The 19,401-nt window shown below is 40.3% G+C and overlaps 1 protein-coding gene across 6 annotated transcripts in view; it reads right to left on the bottom strand.

Annotated features, from left to right (window-relative positions):
* The window catches only part of CLCN3 (chloride voltage-gated channel 3), an 83,366-nt gene that overhangs the window by 36,015 nt on the left and 27,950 nt on the right, over positions 1-19,401 (bottom strand). Inside the window, exon 1 of one of the 6 annotated variants that reach the window (XM_033403576.2) lies at positions 12,071-12,265. The exons of 4 other annotated variants lie outside the window; for them this stretch is intronic. In XM_033403576.2, the coding sequence (XP_033259467.2) occupies positions 12,071-12,149 (79 nt within the window). In that variant the 5' untranslated portion in view covers positions 12,150-12,265. Of the gene's footprint in view, positions 1-12,070; positions 12,266-19,401 lie in introns of those variants that run through there. One more of the 6 variants, XM_004278670.4, reaches the window with a different exon arrangement.

Here is a 19,401-nt window from a genome sequence, read left to right as displayed (position 1 = left end):
GTTGATTACAATATTTCTCTGGCTCTGATAAATATAATTAAAAGGAATCTCCCAGAAGAAAAAGGCAGACATTTCTTTTTTTTTCTTTTTTTGGCTGTGCCACGTGGCATGCGGGTTCTTAGTTCCCCCACCAGGGATAGAACCCATGCCCCCTGCAGTGGAAGCACGGAATCTTAAACACTGGACCACCAGGGAAGTCCCAAAACGCAGACATTTCAATCTGGCTTTAACCTCTCTCCTTTCATCCTGTTTCTTACTGGGTTATTATTAACAAATGAAAGATATATCATATTGAATGCAAAATCAATTAACATATTTTTTATGTTTAAAGTCTGCTTTGGACTTCTCTGGTGGCGCAGGGTTAAGAATCCGCCTGCCAATGCAGGGGACACAGGTTCGAGCCCTGGTCCGGGAGGATCCCACATGCCGCGGAGCAACTAAGCCCGTGCACCACAACTACAGAGCCTGTGCTCTAGAACCCACGAGCCACAACTACTGAGCCCACATGCCACAACTACTGCAGCCCGCACGCCTAGAGCCCGTGCTCCGCAACAAGAGAAGCCACTGCAATGAGAAGCCCACGCATCACAACGAAGAGTAGCCCCTGCTCGCCGCAACTAGAGAAAGCCCGCGCGCAGCAAAGAAGACCCAACGCAGCCAAAAATAAATACATAAATAAATTTATTTTTTTTAAAAGTCTGCTTTACTATTGCTAAATAAAATTCAAGAATCAGCTGACTATTAAAAAAAAGGATTCACACTTTTACGTTAGTATGTGTGTGACATCATTACATGCATTTTCTTTTATAGTTTGTTCTGCCAAACGTGGAAATCTGAATAGTACAAAGAAGGAGAAAAGGAAAGACTTTCTGTCCTATTCTAAACTGGGTAGGGAACATTCATTTCTAACAGGATCACAGAAATGCCTATATATCCCACAGTACGAGTAATTTTAAAGGTATTATGTTTCCTAACAATAACAATGGTTTTTAAATGTTCCTAATTATCATTTCTTTGTGTATAGTTCACTGCAACCTAGATTCGTTTAAAGTTTAACTTTCATATGATAAAATGAGATGAACACAAATAAATTATATTTGTGTGTTAATAAAATTCTTAGAAGCAACTGTGTAAGTTATCCAGCTTCCCCTCTCCACTTCACCTTATGCATGAATGTAGCACATACCTTGCAGGTAATGCCACAAGCACAAATTAAAGTTCTCTCATATGTGGGACTTCCCTGGTGGTCCAGCAGTTAAGACTCCGTGCTCCCGGACTTCCCTGGTGGTGCAGTGGTTGAGAATCCGCCTGCCAATGCAGGGGACACGGGTTCGAGCCCTGCTCCTGGAGGATCCCACATGCCGCAGAGCAGCTAAGCCCGTGCTCCACAACTACTGAGCCTGTGCTCTAGAGCCCGCGAGCCACAACTACTGAGCCCATGTGCCACAAGTACTGAAGCCCGGGTGCCTAGAGCCCGTGCTCCGCAACAAGAGAAGCCACTGCAATGAGAAGCCTGTGCACCACAACAAAGAGTAGCCCCCACTCGCCGCAACTAGAGAAAGCTCATGCGCAGCAGCGAAAACCCAATGCAGCCAAAAATAAATAAAATAAAATAATTTATTAAAAAAAAATTAAAAAACTCTGCGCTCCCAATGCAGGGGGCCTGGGTTCGATCCCTGCTCAGGGAACTAAGATCCCACATGCCACAACTACTGAGCCTGCACGCCGCAACGAAGAGCCCACGTGCTGCAATGAAGATCCAGTGCGGCCACAATAAATAAATAAATAATAAATTTTAAAGTTCTCTCATATGTTAAGCGCATCTCTCTTTCTTTCCTAAAATATTATTTTAAGGGTTGGCTAATTAGGAAATTATAACATGACTTTCCTAAAGCTGTTCTCTGTCCAGAAGACAAAGAGGTCGACAGGATGAAATAAAGGGGTGAGGCCGCACTTCCCCGACAAGGCCTCTCTTTGCCTCAGTGAAAACTCTTGTTATAGGTGCATGAACACAAAATGACATGATTTACTTGGACCTCCCATTTCTCAAAGCATGTGCAGCTCTCACTGATCTATCTGTGGAGACAGTAGCAGAGACGTACCAGGACACCTTTTGGAAATACTACTCATCAGGTTCCTTATCCGACACGATCTCCTCGTCCTCTCCACACGTGTTCCCCACCAATTCAGGAAACACCCACCACCACAGGGAAAGAAACACACAGCAGAACACAGAAAACAACATTCAGCACTGTGGCTTCTTTCACTGTGGGAAAAAAAGTTAAGAACAAGAAAAAGATTAAAAATTTAAAAATTAATTGGAAAAGAGGATGACTAGGTACACGTATGTTCATTGTATATACTGTTTTTAATGCAAACTAACCTAAATGATACAGTACATCACAACAGTTATAGTAGTCTGAAGTCCTTTGAAAATGATATGCATATGCGTTTAATGACATGAGATGGTTTTTAGAAAGTATGTTGAGTAATGAAAATATGCTAAAAGCTTATAAATAAATGTGGCTAACTAGATCTTATCTTTTTTTCTTGTATAAAATGTTAAAAGCTGAAACCAGTTGCCAGTTTAACTATTTTAAACTCTCTTGTTTACTCAATTCCCTCTCCTTGCTTCTCCCACAAACCTTATGTAACTGTGTAGAATTGCTTCTTCATCTGTTCTTTTTTCAACCCAAGGCTTATTGCAGAAACTCTCTTTTCTACTTAAAACATTTTGAAACCCAGAAACCCACTGCTTACAACTCAAAGGTATTGGCTTCTAAGACTTTGCCTTTTACGTGGGTTTCAAAAGCCTGAGTTGGAAACTCAGCCCCTGCTCGCTGCAACTCGAGAGAGCCCACACACAGCAACGAAGACCCAGTGCAGCCAATAAATAAATAAATAAGTAAATATATTAAAAAAGGAAATACCATTAAAAAATAAAATAAAATGTATGCCCAATGACCAACCTTTCCATAAAATGGACTTCATATAATTTAAATATCACCAACAATATTTCATAGTTCAAATATCACTAACACTAAAATATCAATACCTCAGCAAGTAGGAAAATTTATCCAATCAATGAGCTGTAACTGGTTTGCAGCTTTCTTGCAAAAATAACTTTATTGATAAGAGGACTTTTTGCCTTGTTTATTTTTTCCCCAGACACAAAAGCATACCTATGTAAACACAACTTTATTATTTATTAACATCTATAATCTAAACAAAGAGTTTTTAAATTATCTGTCGGAAAATTTTAATTTATGTTATTTATTTTGTTTTGGTTTTGGGTTTTGTATTGAAGTATAGTTGATTTACAATGTTACGTTAGTTTCAGGTGTACAGCAAAGTGATTCAGTTATACATATATATCTATTCTTTTTCAGATTCTTTTCCCTTATAGGTTATTACAAAATATTGAGTAGACTTCTCTGTGCTATACAGTAGGTCCTTGTTGGTTATCTATTTTATATATAGTAGTGTGTATATGTTAATCCCAAACTCCTCATTTATTCCCCCTGCTTTCCCCCCTTTGGTAACCATAAGTTTGTTTTCTGTGTCTGTGGGTATATTTCTATTTTGTATATAAGTTCATTTGTATCACATTTTTTTTTTAGATTCCACATATAAGCAATATCATGTATTTGTCTTTCTTTGTCCAGTATGCTTCACTTAATATGATAATCTCTAGGTCCATCCATGTTGCTGAAAATGGCATTATTTCATTTTTTATGGCTGAGTAATATTCCATTGTATATATATACCACATCTTCATTATCCATTCATCTGTCAATGGACATTTAGGTTGCTTCCATGTCTTGGCTATTGTAAATAGTGCTGCTATGAACACTGGGGTGCATGTATCTTTTCAAATTATGGTTTTCTCCAAATATATGTCCAGGAATGGGATTGCAGGATCATATGGTAGCTCTATTTTTAGTTTTTTAAGGACCCTCCATACTGTTCTCCATAGTGGCTGCACCAATTTACATTCCCACCAACAGTGTAGGAGGGTTCCTTTTTCTCCACACCCTCTCCGGAATTTATTATTTGTAGATGTTTTAATGATGGCCATTCTGAGCATTGTGAGGTGATACGTCACCGTAGATTTGATTTGCATTTCTTTAATAATTAGCGATACAGAGCATCTTTTCATGTGCTTTTTGTCTATCTGTATGTCTTCCTTGGAGAAATGTCTGCCTATTTTCTGAATAGGTTGTGGGTTTTTTTGATATTGAACTGTATTAGCTGTTTGTATATTTTGGAGATTAATCCCTTGTCAGTCACATTGTTTGCAAATATTTTCTCCCATTCTGTAGGTTTCCTTTTCATTTTGTTTATGGTTTCCTTGGCTGTGCTAAAGCTTTTAAGTTTAATTAGGTCCCATTTGTTTATTTTTATTTCCATTGCTCTAGGAGACGGATCCAAAAAGATACTGTTATGATGTATGTCAGAGTGTTCTGCCTAAGTTTTCCTCTAGAAGTTTTAGAGTATTTGGTCTTACATTTAGGTCTTTAATCCATTTTGAGTTTACTTTTGTGTATGGTGTTACAGAATGTTCTAATTTCATTTTTTTACATGTAGCTGTCCAGTTTTCCCAGCACAACTTACTGAAGAGACTGTCTTTTCTCCACTGTATATTCTTGCATCCTTTGTTGTTGATTAATTGACCATAAGTGCATGGGTTTATTTCTGGGCTTTCCATCCTGTTCCACTGATCTATATGTCTGTTTTTCTACCAGGACCATACTGTTTTGATTACTGTAGCTTTGTAGTATGGTTTGAACTCAGGGAGCCTGATTCCTCCAGCTCCATCTTTCTTTCTAAAGATTGCTTTGGCTATTCGGGGGTCTTCTGTACTTCCATACAAATTTTAACATTGGTAATTTGATAGGGATTGCACTGAATCTATAGATTACCTTGGGTGGTATAGTCATTTTGACAATACTGATTCATCCAGTCCAAGAACATGGTGTATTTTTCCATCTGTTTATGTTGTCTTCAGTTTCTTTCACCAGCCTCTTACAGTTTTCAGAGCACAGGTCTTTTGCCTCCCTAGATAAGTTTACTCCGAGGTATTTTATTCTTTTTGATGCGATGGTAAATGGGACTGTTTCCTTAATTTCTCTTTCTGATCTTTTGTTGTTAGTGTACAGAAATGCAACAGATATCTGCGTATTAATTTTACATCCTGCAACTTTACCGAATTCTTTAATGAGCTCTAGTAGTTTTCTGGTTATATTATTATTTAAAGAAATATTTTCATCAATGGGAAAAGAATAGTCTCTTCAACAAAGGATGCTGGGACAATGGGCTAGCTATATGTAAAAGAATGAAGTTGGACCCTACCTACCTCACACCATACATGAAAATTAACTCAAAATGGATCACAGACCCAAATGTAAGGGCTAAAATTATTAAACTCTTAAAAGGAAACACAGGAGTAAATCCTTTTGACCTTGGGTGAGGCAATGGTTTTGCAGATAAAACACCAAAGCACAGGTGGCAAAAGAAAAAACAGATAAACCAGACTACATCAGAATTAAGATAATCGTTCCCACCTAGAGGCCAGACATTGTGTGTAATACTAACAATAAAAGAACTAACATGTATTGAGTGCTTACTGTGTGCTAGACATTGTTCTCAGCACTTGACATATATTAGCTCATTTAATCCTCACAACCACCCCAGGAGATAGGTATTACGATCTCCATTTTACAAATTAGAAAAGGCAGGCACAGAGAGTTAAGAGATATGCCCAGGGCCACATAGTAAGCAGTGGAACATGGATTCAAACTCAAGTAGTTTGATTCCAAAGGCATTTCTTACCACTCTGAGTACTGCCTAAAAATAGCTTCACGGTTTGTTTGCTTGTTGCTCTGCGAGTAGGTTAAGACTCTTGATGCTGCCTTCTCCCAAAACACCTACACACATGCACTGAGCGCTCATACAATTAACACAACTCGACGCTTCACCATCACCAGCCCTTTCTGCCTTTGGCCCCAGACCACAAGTCTGCTGCACAAGTTGTCACTGGTACTTCTTTGGTACCAGCACTCACATCCCTGTGCTTCGGCAGAGGTCAGTGACAATTACACATCCCATTCTCATCCTCAGGTTGTTCCAAACTCATCTCAGGCACAGGAAGCAGAGCCAACTGCCCCTCCAGGGGTTTACTTAGAAACTGGTTTTCAAACTTTTTTAACGGTGGCCCACAGCAAGAAATATTTCTCACTGACACAGTATACAGATATGCACCTAAGTAAAACCAAAGTTTAGCATATTTACTATTTGGCATATACTCTGGTATTTTTACTTTCTGTTTCCTTCCTTCCTCTTTTTTTTCTTTTTTTAAATATTTGTCACAACCCAACATGCTGAAACCTGTAATTTGACAAACAATGAACTAGAGAAATACAGACATTAATGAAATTGTCTGCTTTCCCACAAATAAAAACCTTTATATTCCCACCCACTAGTCCTCAATATGTATTTGCTGAACTGAGCTACAAAAAAATAGTACTTAATTGTTACACCTTAGAGTGAACTAATTTATTAGTAAATTTCACCATCACTCTTCTTCCACAGTCTAAGTCTTTTCTCAAAGGGGAATATCCAAATAATAGCTCTACATGCAAAAGTAGGTATATATTTGTTTACTAAGACTATTGCTTATTACCGCTGGGGTCAATCTCAAAAGATTTGAGAGCAGTGATCCCTGCCATTTAAGCTCATAGGCAGATTACTGTGCTATCACACACACATAAAACTTATATGCCTTTATTTTAAATTATGGAATAAGGCAGGCAGAAATCTAAAATTCTGCATATTCCCTGACAGCCCAGTTTCAGCTGTGTATTAAGAGCAGGAAGTCTAGTCCCCAGTGGATTTTCTCCTCCCTCTGTGACCCTATTGATAAGAAATGGTCACCCTCGTGAGGCAGGGGAAAGTGAGTGTTGTAAGTTGATAGTGGAAGTCCCAGAATGTCAGCAGATTTCCAAATGGAAGATTAAAAGTGTAACAGCACAGTGCTGGTACTTAGGAGGTGGCAATGGGACATCTGCTGGATAAATTAATATGATAAATAAAGTATTTACTCTTTAAATTTGTCCTGCCATTCACAGTCATACTTAACTGCCACCTATTTAAACGGCAAAGCCTTGGAAATTAAAACCAAATGGCAAAGAAGTTGACAGAAGATACAGGACCAGTAAGTAGCAATGCTAAATTACCCAATTCACTGTTTCCTTCTCTGTTCTATTGACAGCCCAAAATAAAAAGCCACATTCTTAGGTAGGGATGATAAAGTGGGTATTAAGACATCTGTATAACTGGAAACAAGTTCCATGTTCATTTATTATCTCTGCACATAAGATGATCTGTAGATTACATGAAAAAAAAGATTCATGGAATTTGCTCTCTTAAATGGTGGAGGGAATAAATTGACAAACCAAAGCAAATCCATCTTTGATCTAGTTAAGGTTGTAAAGAACTACCAAAAAACTATGAATTAAACATCTGTTTATTAAAAAACAAAAACAAAACTTTAAAATACAATTTAAGCCACCAGTCTCCTGTGGCCTCGTGTCAGCACGAAACAGAGACCTCAATGCTGGGAAAACAGCCAAAATCACAAACCTAATCTACGTGGCAAGAGACCTGCTCATGTTTTGATATCTTGAAACACAAAGCATTTTTAACTTACAACAAGCCATGAGATGGTATAAAATTAACCATACTAAAAGTGTCAGCTAATTTTAGAAAACAGAGCTAGAGGTAGTAATATGAAACACATTTAACTGAAGATTTTAAATTCATATACTGTGGGCAAAATAAATCTAAAGACAGGCTTTGTTTTATACTATTATTTTAGAATACAAAGACTTTTTGACATCAGATGAATTAATTTATAAGAAGAGATTTAATTTTCTAGTTGGCTAGAAGATTAAAGGTAAGAGAAGTACAATAAGGACTCGAATCCTAAAATAATTTTACAAAGAATCTACAGAATGCCCCTGTGGCAATAAGAATCTAACACCTGGATTTTCAAATAACGTGCAAAAAATGCTAACTACTGATACTTTCAGGAGGGAATAAAAATGAACAAATTCATCTATTATAATAGGAAGAAAAAAGCTTTACTTAAATATATGTCTGAGCTAATGGATGTCAAGAAATGATTTCAGGTAGAAGCTTTAAAAAACAAAACAAAAAAACCCTTGGGAATTCCCTGGTGGTCCAGTGGTTAGGACTCAGCGCTTTCACTGCTCTGGGCCCGGGTTCATTCCCTGGTCAGAGAACTAAGAACCCGCAAGCTGCTCGGCGCAGCAAAAAAAATTTTTAAATAAATTTAAAAAAAAAACACCTCAAACTTTATTTCAGAAGGAAAGCCACACCTCTTGTGGTCTAAGACCAGTGTTAGTCTAGCATTCAAGTTCCTCTGGGATCTGGCACTCTTCTACCTTCCTAAAGGACCCCTTTAGCCGACCCAGTGACACAACAAAACTAATCAGGGAACAACATACTAGGCACTTGGTCCCATCAGAGCACTTACTAGCCTATCCTCCCCACCAGGAACGCGTATCAAATCCCCTGTGGACGTGGAAACTCGGCCGACTGTGATAACACTTCTCAAAAGAAGACTGGTCTCCACCCCCCCACCCCCCCAAAACAGACTCACAGAACATGCAGTCTGTACCATTCACGAGAAATTAGCTTCCTTGGGGTTTTGTTTGTTTGTCTGTAAACCTGGGAAGCCTTCTTACGCTCCTACCAGACTGCACATGCCAAGTTATCACAGGGACATACACAGTGCAAAGCAGTGTGGCTCCACGATCAGACTATGAGTCTCATCATCTGCACCGAATCCTGACTTTTCTTGAACATTTCTTTTTTTTTTTTTTTTTTGCGGTACGCGGGCCTCTCACTGCTGTGGCCTCTCCCGTTGCGGAGCACAGGCTCCGGACGCGCAGGCTCAGCGGCCATGGCTCACGGGCCCAGCCGCTCCGCGGCATGTGGGATCCTCCCGGACCGGGGCACAAACCCGTATCCCCTGCATTGGCAGGCGGACCCCCAACCACTGCGCCACCAGGGAAGCCCCTTGAACATTTCTTTACCTCAGTTTTGTCAACAGGAAAATGGGGATTATAACCGTTCCTACTTCACAGTCTGTGACAGGGGTTAAAATAATTTGTTACACATCAATGAGCTGACACACGTAAACCACTTATTAGAACAGTGTATAGGTATTAGCTTTTATTAATATCACCATTACTACTCCCACCAGTTCTCCACAGCACCTGAGAGTGCCTTACACACACAAGAGAGCTCAACACAAACTTCAAAGGAAACAATATTCAAATAATGCTAAAAGTCCCAAAGATCAAATGCACTATAAGGGCCTGTTAGGATAAAAAAGAATTCAACCTCCAAACTACCTAAACTTCATGAACAAATAAGGAAAAAAGTTAAAGTATAAAACTAATAATGCAAATAAACCAAAGGTTTTCTTCCCCCCACCCCCCGATGGAAATGGAAGAGATATTTTATGAAAGAACTTAATAGTGTCTGACAGGAAATTTACTCCCAAAGATAACTATTCTAAAATGACATATTAATTTCTAATCCATCAACAATATATTAACTAATTCTATTTTTTTTAATAAATTTACTTATTTTATTTATTTATTTTTGGCTGTACTGGGTCTCCATTGCTGCGTGCAGGCTTTCTCTAGTTGCGGTGAGCAGAGGCTGCTCTTCGTTGCGGTGCACGGGCTTCTCATTGTGGTGGCTTCTCTTGTTGTGCAGCACGGACTCTAGGCATGCGGGCTTCAGCAGTTGTGGCTTGCGGGCTCTAGAGCGCAGACTCAGTAATTGTGGCACACGGGCTTAGTTGCTCCATGGCATGTGGGATCTTCCCGGACCAGGGCTCGAACCCGTGTCCCCTGCATTGGCAGGTGGATTCTTAACCATTGTGCCACCAGGGAAGCCTTAATTCTCTTTTTAATCTACATCCATTTCTAGTCTCTGTGTTACTCACTTAAGTGGGAACTGTCATATTTACCGTCTTGCCTGGACAAGGAGCATTAAATCTAATTTATCCACAAAGGTAATTCCTAACCCTAGCACTCAGGGATTCAGTAAACAGTCTATTTCCTTCACTGATATGCTTTACAATTTTATACTTGGGTTATCTGCCTCTTCGCTCTTTTCCAGCCCCAAGAGATATTTCTAGTCATTGCAATTGTGTCCTTACAGGGAAGCTGATTCTTTTTCTTGATTCATGTTAACTGCTTGTCTCCACATCTCCAGTTCCTTTGTTTTGACCCATGGCCAGAAAAGGTCATAAATTATGGAACACAAATAACCTCTTACCCACAGATGCTAGGATGCTACAGAACGGTCAAGTGAGCCTAATAACCAACTGACCTGTACTACAAAGACACAGTGTTACTCTCAGACAAAACGGCTTAGGTTGGCTGAGGAAGGGCTTGACAAGGGATAAGGAACCCGTCTGAGCTGCCAAGAGTGGGACTGACTTAGACCTTAAGCAAGGTTCCTAAAGGACTATTTGTGAAAATATAATAGAAGCCAAAAGCTTCTAGTTTAGTGATAATCATACCAGGAACCATGCCTACTTGCACATAAGCTTTGGCTTACTTCTTATTATTTGCACACCTTATACAGAGGTGGGGTATATGCCAAGTCATGTCAAAGACTGCCACGGCTAACCTGGGAATTTCAATTTCCCAACCCCAGGTCTTCTGGTTTGTTATAAATCAACAAACGGAGGTCGAAACAGCTCAAAGAAAACACAGTTTAATTACTGATTAGCAAATACTGTGACATCTGAACAGTCACCATTCATTCAGGTTGCTTCCTGTTTAACGAAATCTCTACCAGAAAAGGCATGATGGGAACACAGAAAAAAAGGAAAGCACAGGAACACATTAGAGCTGGAAAAACAAACAAACCCAACAATTCTAGGTGTTAAGATTATGAGAAAATTTAATTTTCTTCTTTATGCTTTTAGGTATTTCCCCAAATGTTCTAAAATAATTTATATATACATATGTATGTATATTTTACTAAAAAGGTAATTAAGAGAAAGCACAATATATAACATGATCTTCATATAGTTTTTCTCAAAATCTGAAAAGCACGCTTTTGCCAACAACAGAATACTATGGGATATATAATGTTACAACTGTTCAGAGCCTAAAATATTGTCTAGAAGACACAAGTCAACCAATAAGTATTTGTTGAATATATTACCATTTTTCATCCTAATGGAACTTAATACTAAAGAAAGGTGTTATCAGAATACAAACTATGTTTTAAATAAGAGGCTAAATATGCTCAGGAAAATCATGACTTCGCTGCTTACAAAAGGAGTTCATAATATCATGCAGGAAATTCAAACTAATGTGGCTCGTAAATGAAGTCATCTAGCTAAGAGATTTTTCTTGAGGTTCAGTTTTTTTTTCTAGACCTGCCAGTCTATTTTCAGAATAATCAGTTTAAGAAAAATGAAAAAAGGGCAGTTCAATTAACATGTAACCATTTCTGGCAGTGCCTGCCGAAAGACTTACATGAATGCTGGGCGCTTTTCTGGCTTTTACAAACTACTGACTCTTATTTTTTCTGATGTGTAAAAATGATCCCATATGTTTTTATCATATAAATTTTTACCAGATACCTGTGGAAGACAATGTAGTTAATCAGCTGAATGCATGCTAAATAAAAATATTCATATAAAACAGTGTTCCTCTCTACTGCCATTTGAAAGTGTTCTAAAAGGCAGGTAAGAGCTTCTCCTAGGAATTGACGTTAGGGTGCAGGGGCTCCACGGTAACCGGCAGCAGCTGAAATCCAATGGCACGGGGACACGCGCCGGATTTCGCGGTGTGAAGTAAGGTGGAGAAGCGCCACTGCCCGCGCCACCCAGCAGGACTGGGGCGCGCTGTGACGGCGGCCGCGATGCGCACGCAGGGAACAGCCGGACCGGGACCCTCCAAGGCCCTCGAACCCTCGGCCCGGGAGCAGCCCCGCCGCCCGCCCGCATTACCTCGCCTGTGCAGCTCCCGCAGGGGGATGCAGTCTCCTCCCCCGTCGTAGGGCAGGTAGGGGTCGGAGGCGGCGTCCATGGCCGAGGTCCGCAGGAAACAGCGGAGGGAAAGCTCGCGAGCTCACCGCCCGCGCGCGCCCCGCAGCCCCGCCGCAGCAGGCTGGGCAGCCGCCATGCCCGACCGGTCGGCGCGCGCAGCCCCGCGGGCTGACGTCACCAAGGTGCCACGGTTGCTAGAGCGACGGGCTCGCCTCCCCATCAAGCAGGCCCCGCTACGTGTGACGGTGACTAAGCCCGGGGGTGACAGACCAAACAGCTTCCACAGCAAGGGGGCAACCACAGGACGGCGACAGAAACCGTACTTCTCGGTTTCCAACACAGAGCTGTAAACGGAAATTCTGCGTGTCCAAAACGCATGAACCTTTTCACTCCTAATGGAGATACATGCGAGCGACACTAATAAGGCCGTGTGATTTTACAGTAAAAATACACTAATTTGTAGGTGGTAACGTCACGTGAATCATAAAGACCTAGAACATACCTAAGGCTTCAGGAAACTTAGGTTTAAAAGCCTATTCCTAATTATCTAAAATGTGCTACTGTGGATTCAAAATTTCAGTAACTGGATCGGTACTAATCCCCTTCAGCAGCCTCTTATTTCCTTCCTTCAAGGAACTGGCTAGTAAGGCATTCCAGGTTTGAGGAGAAAGAAACGTAACATCCTAAGTAAATAACTTGGCTAGTTGTGAAACTGCAAAAAGAGATGTATGTACTGGGTGGGAGATTTCCTCTCTCCTGACTTCTTTTCCTACCTCACAAAGATTTTTGTTGTGCTAAAAAATAAATAAAATAAAAAGGCTTTTAGTGAAATATGTCTCAAAGTGCACTCTGTCTCTTTGCTAGACATTTTATGAAATTCAGAAATAAAGGAACTCTTTGTTTCAAACTGTCATTCCAACCAAAAGAAAAAAAAAAGCTGATGCTCATTTAAGCTGAGTTCAAACTTTTACAGCTGGCTCTCAGGTGATTACACTAGGAGAGTCTTCTTCTGAAATAGCTATGGCAGGACGATGCCACTAATCAAAAATATGCTATTCATTAGAAGCAGTTCCACAGGACTCAGAGGCTTTGTAAAATTTGTTTTCCTAAGTACTGAATGAGCCAACCCTAAGGTCTACTCCAATTCAATGATTTTATATGAGAATTGGGGGCGAGAGAAGGAAGAGAGGACTCAGATGCAGTAAAGAGAGAAATTCTATTCGTGTAGTACATCTTAGTTATTTGGGAACTTTTTAAAACTTAGATTAAATAAAGTTTTTATATTTCAAAAAGTTTGAACCTCAGAAAGACATACTTTCTTATAAAATCCCACCTGGGATTTGGGAGAAAAGGTTCTGGGAAAGGAATATAGACTAGTTACTGCCATAGGACAATTCCATCTAATTCTGATTCTGGCTATTAACATTTATGAAATGACCATGGGTGGCTTTCCCCTTCTATTTTCTGTATTTTTCCAATTTTCTTGGAAATGATTTTTTTCCTTTTTCTGCATGGAGAAAGGCGTCAGAGCCCAGCAACTCCACCCTCCCCGCCATCCCCCCCGCCCTGGCACGACCCTGTCCCATCCGAGCCCCCAACCACCCGAAATGATTTTTTGTTGTTGTTGTTGTTGTTGGTACGCGGGCCTCTCACTGCTGAGGCCTCTCCCGCTGCGGAGCACAGGCTCTGGACTTGCAGGCTCAGCGGCCATGGCTCACGGGGCCCAGCCGCTCCGCAGCATGTGGGATCTTCCCGGACCGGGGGTCGAACCCGTGTTCCCTGCATCGGCAGGCGGACTCCCAACCACTGCGCCACCAGGGAAACCCCGAAATGATTTTTTTAAACAAGGAAAGCGAACTTTTAAACAAAGAGCTAACTTTGCTAAATTAACTAAGTATAAATTTGGTCCTTTTTGGTACTTTGGTGTGTTAAGTTCTACTAGTATAAGACTTTTAAAAAATATATGCTCTATGGCATTTATAAATAATTTAGTTTTTATACTACTTACATCCTACCATGCCTTTTTTTTTTTTTTTTTTTTTTTTGCGGTACGTGGGCCTCTCACTGTTGTGGCCTCTCCCGTTGCGGAGCACAGGCTCCGGACGCGCAGGCTCAGTGGCCATGGCTCACGGGCCCAGCCGATCCGCAGCATGTGCAAACTTCCCGGACCGGGGCACGAACCCGTGTCCCCTGCATCGGCAGGCGGACTCTCAACCACTGCGCCACCAGGCAAGCCCTCTACCGTGCCTTTTTATAAAATGAAAAGCTATCTACAAGTTTTCTTGGTAATTTGTAGGCACTCTCTTAACCTGTTTTTCCTGATTTACAACTTGGTCATACAGGAAAAATGAAAATGATAGCTAGCTAACACTAACTAGAAGGGGAAGAATACCTCCCCTATAAAATACATTGACAGTGTTGCATAGATAAAAGTTTTGTAGCATAAGTAAAAAGTTTTGAATATTTTTAAAGAACAAAACATTTGTATATGTATGCATGTATATATAATATGTCGTGTATCTGTATAGAGTTAAGTTTCAAATGAGATATACCAAACTTAACAATTATCACTGAGGAAGGAATGAGGTGGAAGTGGGGAGGATGATGGTACATTCAGTTTTCACTTTATATAAAGTTCTACATTGTTTAAAAATTTTAAACAATTACTTAATTTTGAAATAAATGATTACTTTTGTAATGATAAATCTGAAAATTAAAAAAATTGCAGAAATGAACACATTTCTCATGCTTATGGGGTCCATGGCTGCCACTTTCTCCTAAAGTAAAAGAATTATTATTCAGGCTAAGGTGCTTTCCAATTACACTTTAGAAAGGGAAGAGGTAAACTGAAAGGTGTGGCCGAAGAGGACTTCGACACAGATTAGGTATTATCAGACTAAGAAGCTGAATTACAGTTAAAGAGAGCAGAAGACACATTCAAGAACTCCTAGGCACGGCTGTGGTGCAGGGCAGGGGAATGCTCATGTCACCTACAAATTGGCACTTGCCATCTACCTCTACAAGGATCAAATCCTGAGCCGCTGCGGCTGCTGACCTTCCGCACCCCCTGAGAGGAGTTCAGGGTGGAGAGCACGAAGGAGGCAGGCACTCTGGGCTCTGGGGAAAACAGGCAGAACAGGTCTTCAGATAGATATTTTTAGGAAAAGATTTTATGAGCCCAATTCTTGCATCTCCTCGTATCTAGAAAAGCACTAAAATCTTTCTTGGTGACGTCTGCTCCTCGTGACTAGCAGAAACCTTCTGCAAAATATACGTGCTTGACTGCATGTACTCCCCGTTCGCCACAATCACATATATACTGACCTTAACCCCAGCCTCTTCGGAGCACTTTCTCAGAGCTCTCTGAAATGCTGTCTCCCGGGCTATAGTCCTCATTTTGCCCCAAATAAAACTTAACTCACAACTCTCACACTGCGGTTTTTTTTTTTTTAGTCCACACATGGGACAGAACCTCTGCATAAAAAAGGACTTAGAATTTCAAAAGGGGGAGGTACTTCTACTTCCAAATACACCCTCCATTCTAACCTCAAACTGATGTGGGATTCTGGAGGTGTGACAATCAGGGAGGCACAGGGCATGATTATATGATTACAACCATGCACTATAACTACACATACATAACTATATGTAATGTTCAACCTTCAAGTCCCTCTGAACCCACATGATCCAAGAAATCTACAACATTAGAAGTGCTTAAAAAATAAAAAACAAAAATGTTTTTTATCTTTAGATCTAACTACCAATTTACAGGAAATACAGGAAACAGAGAAACATGTTATATGACAGCTCAGGAACACAATCAGGAAAACTCAAAATGGGAAACAAATGACCTGATTTGTTCGTTTCTTCAACAAATACACAGTAAGAAAAAAAAAAAAAAAAGGGAAGGGGAGCCCTATAGAATTTTTTTTAAGGATTTAAAAGATATATCAACCAGTTTCAATGTACAATTTTTTATGAAACAATTGGGGAAATGTGAAATAGACAAGATCATTGATTACAAGGAATTATTTATTTTTTAGATGTAATAGCCTTTAAAAGAATTATTATCTTTTAGACATACATAATGCAATATATATAGAAAAACAGCAACCCAGAGCTGAAGAGTAGTTAAAACAGACCCCAATGCAGAACTTGGCTCAATGTTCTTTGGGTTAGGATTTGCATGCTTTTTTTCTTTTTTTTTTTTAATTCCTTTAAAAAAAAGACTTGCAGGGCTTCCCTGGTGGCGTAGTGGTTGAGAGTCCGCCTGCCGATGCAGGGGACACAGGTTCATGCCCGGGTCTGGGAAGATCCCACATGCTGTGGAGCGGCTGGGCCCGTGAGCCATGGCCACTGAGCCTGCGCTCCGCAATGGGAGACGTCACAACAGTGAGAGGCCCGCGTACCGCAGGAAAAAAAAAAAAAAAAAAAAAACAGGAACTAACACAATACTGTAAATCAACTATACTTCAATTTAAAAACAAAACAAAACCCCAACAGGAGTTTCTGTGACAAACTCAGCTAAAATTTACATGGAAATGAAAAGGCCCAGGAATAATTAAGACACTCTTAAAGATAAGGTGAGAGGACTTGCTTTACCAGACACTGAGACTGTTTATAAAGGTAGAGTGATTAAAACAGAGTGCTTTTGACATAAAGCTAGAAAAATAACCAACAGTACAGAATAGGGAGTCTAGAAATAGACCCTCCTTTACATATGACCCTTGATATATATCAGAGGTGGCTCTATAAAAGAGTGGGTAAGAAAATGGTTTTTTTAGTAAGTAGCATTGGTACCACAGGCTACCTCCATGAAAAAAAAAAAATTAAATACACCCTTATCCATACACACCCACAAAAATCACTCAGATGGTTATAGACTTGAATGTGAGAGGCAAATAAAGCTCTTACAAAATAATAGGGAAAAGTATCTTCATGACCTCAGGGTGGGGAAATTTTTCTAATGACAAAAAGCATTAGCCGTAACACAAAAGATTATGATACAGGACCACATTACAATTAAGAACATCTGTTCATGTCTGTCCATTAGGAGAATGTTATAGACTGAATGTTTGTATCCCACAAAAATTTATTTATTTTTTGCGGTACACGGGCCTCTCACTGCTGTGGCCTCTCCTGTCGCGGAGCACAGGCTCCGGACGTGCGGGCTCAGCGGCCATGGCTCACGGGCCCAGCTGCTCCACGGCATGTGGGATCTTCCCTGACCGGGGCACGAACCCGTGTCCCCTGCATCGGCAGGTGGACTCTCAACAAATGCGCCACCAGGGAAGCCCCCACCAAAATTTATATATTGAAAACTAAAAATTTTATATATTGAATCCCCAATGTAGTGGTATTTGGAGGTGACTGGATCATGAGGGTGGAGCCCTCGTGAATAGGGTTAGTGCCCTTATAACAGAAACCCCAAAGAGCTCCCTAGAGGACAAAGAAAAAGATGGCAGACTATGAACCAGAAGCAGCTCCTTCTCACCAGACATGGAGTCAGCCAGTGCCTCAATCTTAGACTCCCGGCCTCTAGAACTGTAAGAAATCAATGTCTGTTGTTGAAGCTACCCAGTCTGTGGTATTTTTGTTATAGCAGCCCAAACAGACCAAGACAGACAGTGAAATACCACACACAGAATAAAAGGTATTTACAACACATTTAACAAAAAGCTTGTTTATAGGAAATAAATAACTTTTACATACCTCTAAGACAGATATGGCAATAGAAAAATCAACAAATGACTTGAATAGGTACTTCAAAAATTTTTTCAAATGGCTCATCAGCATGACAAGATGCTGAATCTCTTTGGCTACCAAGGAAATGCAAATTAAAACCACAATCAGAATCCATAACCTAGCCAGCAGATGGACAAACTTAAAAGTCGGACATCATCAAGAGGTCGGTGAATGTGGAGCCAGGGAAGCTCTCATACATGCTTACCTGAGTGTAAAGCAGAACACCACCATGGAGAACATAGCCTACAACCCAACAAGTTCACACCCAGACCAATGAAATTTGTGCACATACCCACTAGGATACATGTATAGTATTCAAAATAGCACTGTCTGTACCCACCAAAAGCTGTTAAGAACTCAAAGATCCATCAGTAGTAAAATGAGTAGGTATACGGTGGTGTATTTATAAAAAAGAATGATATAGTCTAGAGCAACATCATAAACGCTACTACGTGCAGCAAAGAAGATTCTTCAAAATCATGCTGCATAAAAGCAAGAAACAGGGCTTCCCTGGTGGTGCAGTGGTTAAGAATGTGCCTGCCAACGCAGGGGACACAGGTTCGAGCCCTGGTCCAGGAAGATCCCACATGCCGCAGAGCAACTAAGCCCGTGCGCCACAACTACTGAGCCTGTGCTCTAGAGCCTACGAGCCATGACTACTGAGCCCATGTGCTGCAACTACTGAAGTCCACACGCCTAGAGCCCGTGCTCCGCAACAAGAGAAGCCACCGCAATGAGAAGCCCGCACACCGCAACGAAGAGTAGTCCCCACTCGCCGCAACTAGAGAAAGCCCGAGCGCAGCAACGAAGACCCAACACAGCCAAAAATAAATAAATTAATTTTTTAAAAAAAGCAAGGAAAAAAAAATTTACTGTATGATTCCATTTATTTAACCCTCAACAACAGGGCAAAGCTAAATTATAATCCCATTGATGCATACTTAGATGCTCAAACCATAGAGTAAAGTTAAAAAAGTGACTAGACAAAGAGAAAACAGTATTTATCTCTAGGGAAAGGGAAGGGGTTGTCATCAGCAAGCTTCTGGAGTACAGTAATCCTTTATTTTCTTAACCTGAGTGGGTTGCAAAGGTGCTTGCCTTGTAATAATTCATTAAGCTGCAGAAGTATGCTTTACGCATTTTTCTGATGTGTGTTATACCTCACAATTCAAAAGTCTGGAAAGTTAGAAGTTTATCCTAAATATCTCTAATTCTACTAACATTTAGTGTGGATTTATTATTCTTTTTCCTTCCCTATCCTAAACCCCTCTAGTCAACTCTTATTTACAGTGTCAATCAGTTACAGATAACAGGTTCATAAGTATCTACACTGACTTTCACTTGTTCTAAGCACAGATTCTTCCAAAGAACTTCCTCTAAATGATAGTGGTTTAGAACTGTTTAAACAGGTCCACAGACTCCCTATGATTTTATGTGTTTACTTCAGCTGATGATTTTATAGGCTTAGTTCATAACTCCTGAAGCCTTTTTCAACTGAAATTTTTAACTGGAACCACAACACAAAACGGGATTTAACCGACTATTTT

This window comes from Orcinus orca, chromosome 6 (genome assembly GCF_937001465.1).
Source record: "Orcinus orca chromosome 6, mOrcOrc1.1, whole genome shotgun sequence".
In the NCBI taxonomy this organism is placed as follows: domain Eukaryota; kingdom Metazoa; phylum Chordata; class Mammalia; order Artiodactyla; family Delphinidae; genus Orcinus; species Orcinus orca.
This window is presented reverse-complemented; position numbering and strand designations above follow the sequence as displayed.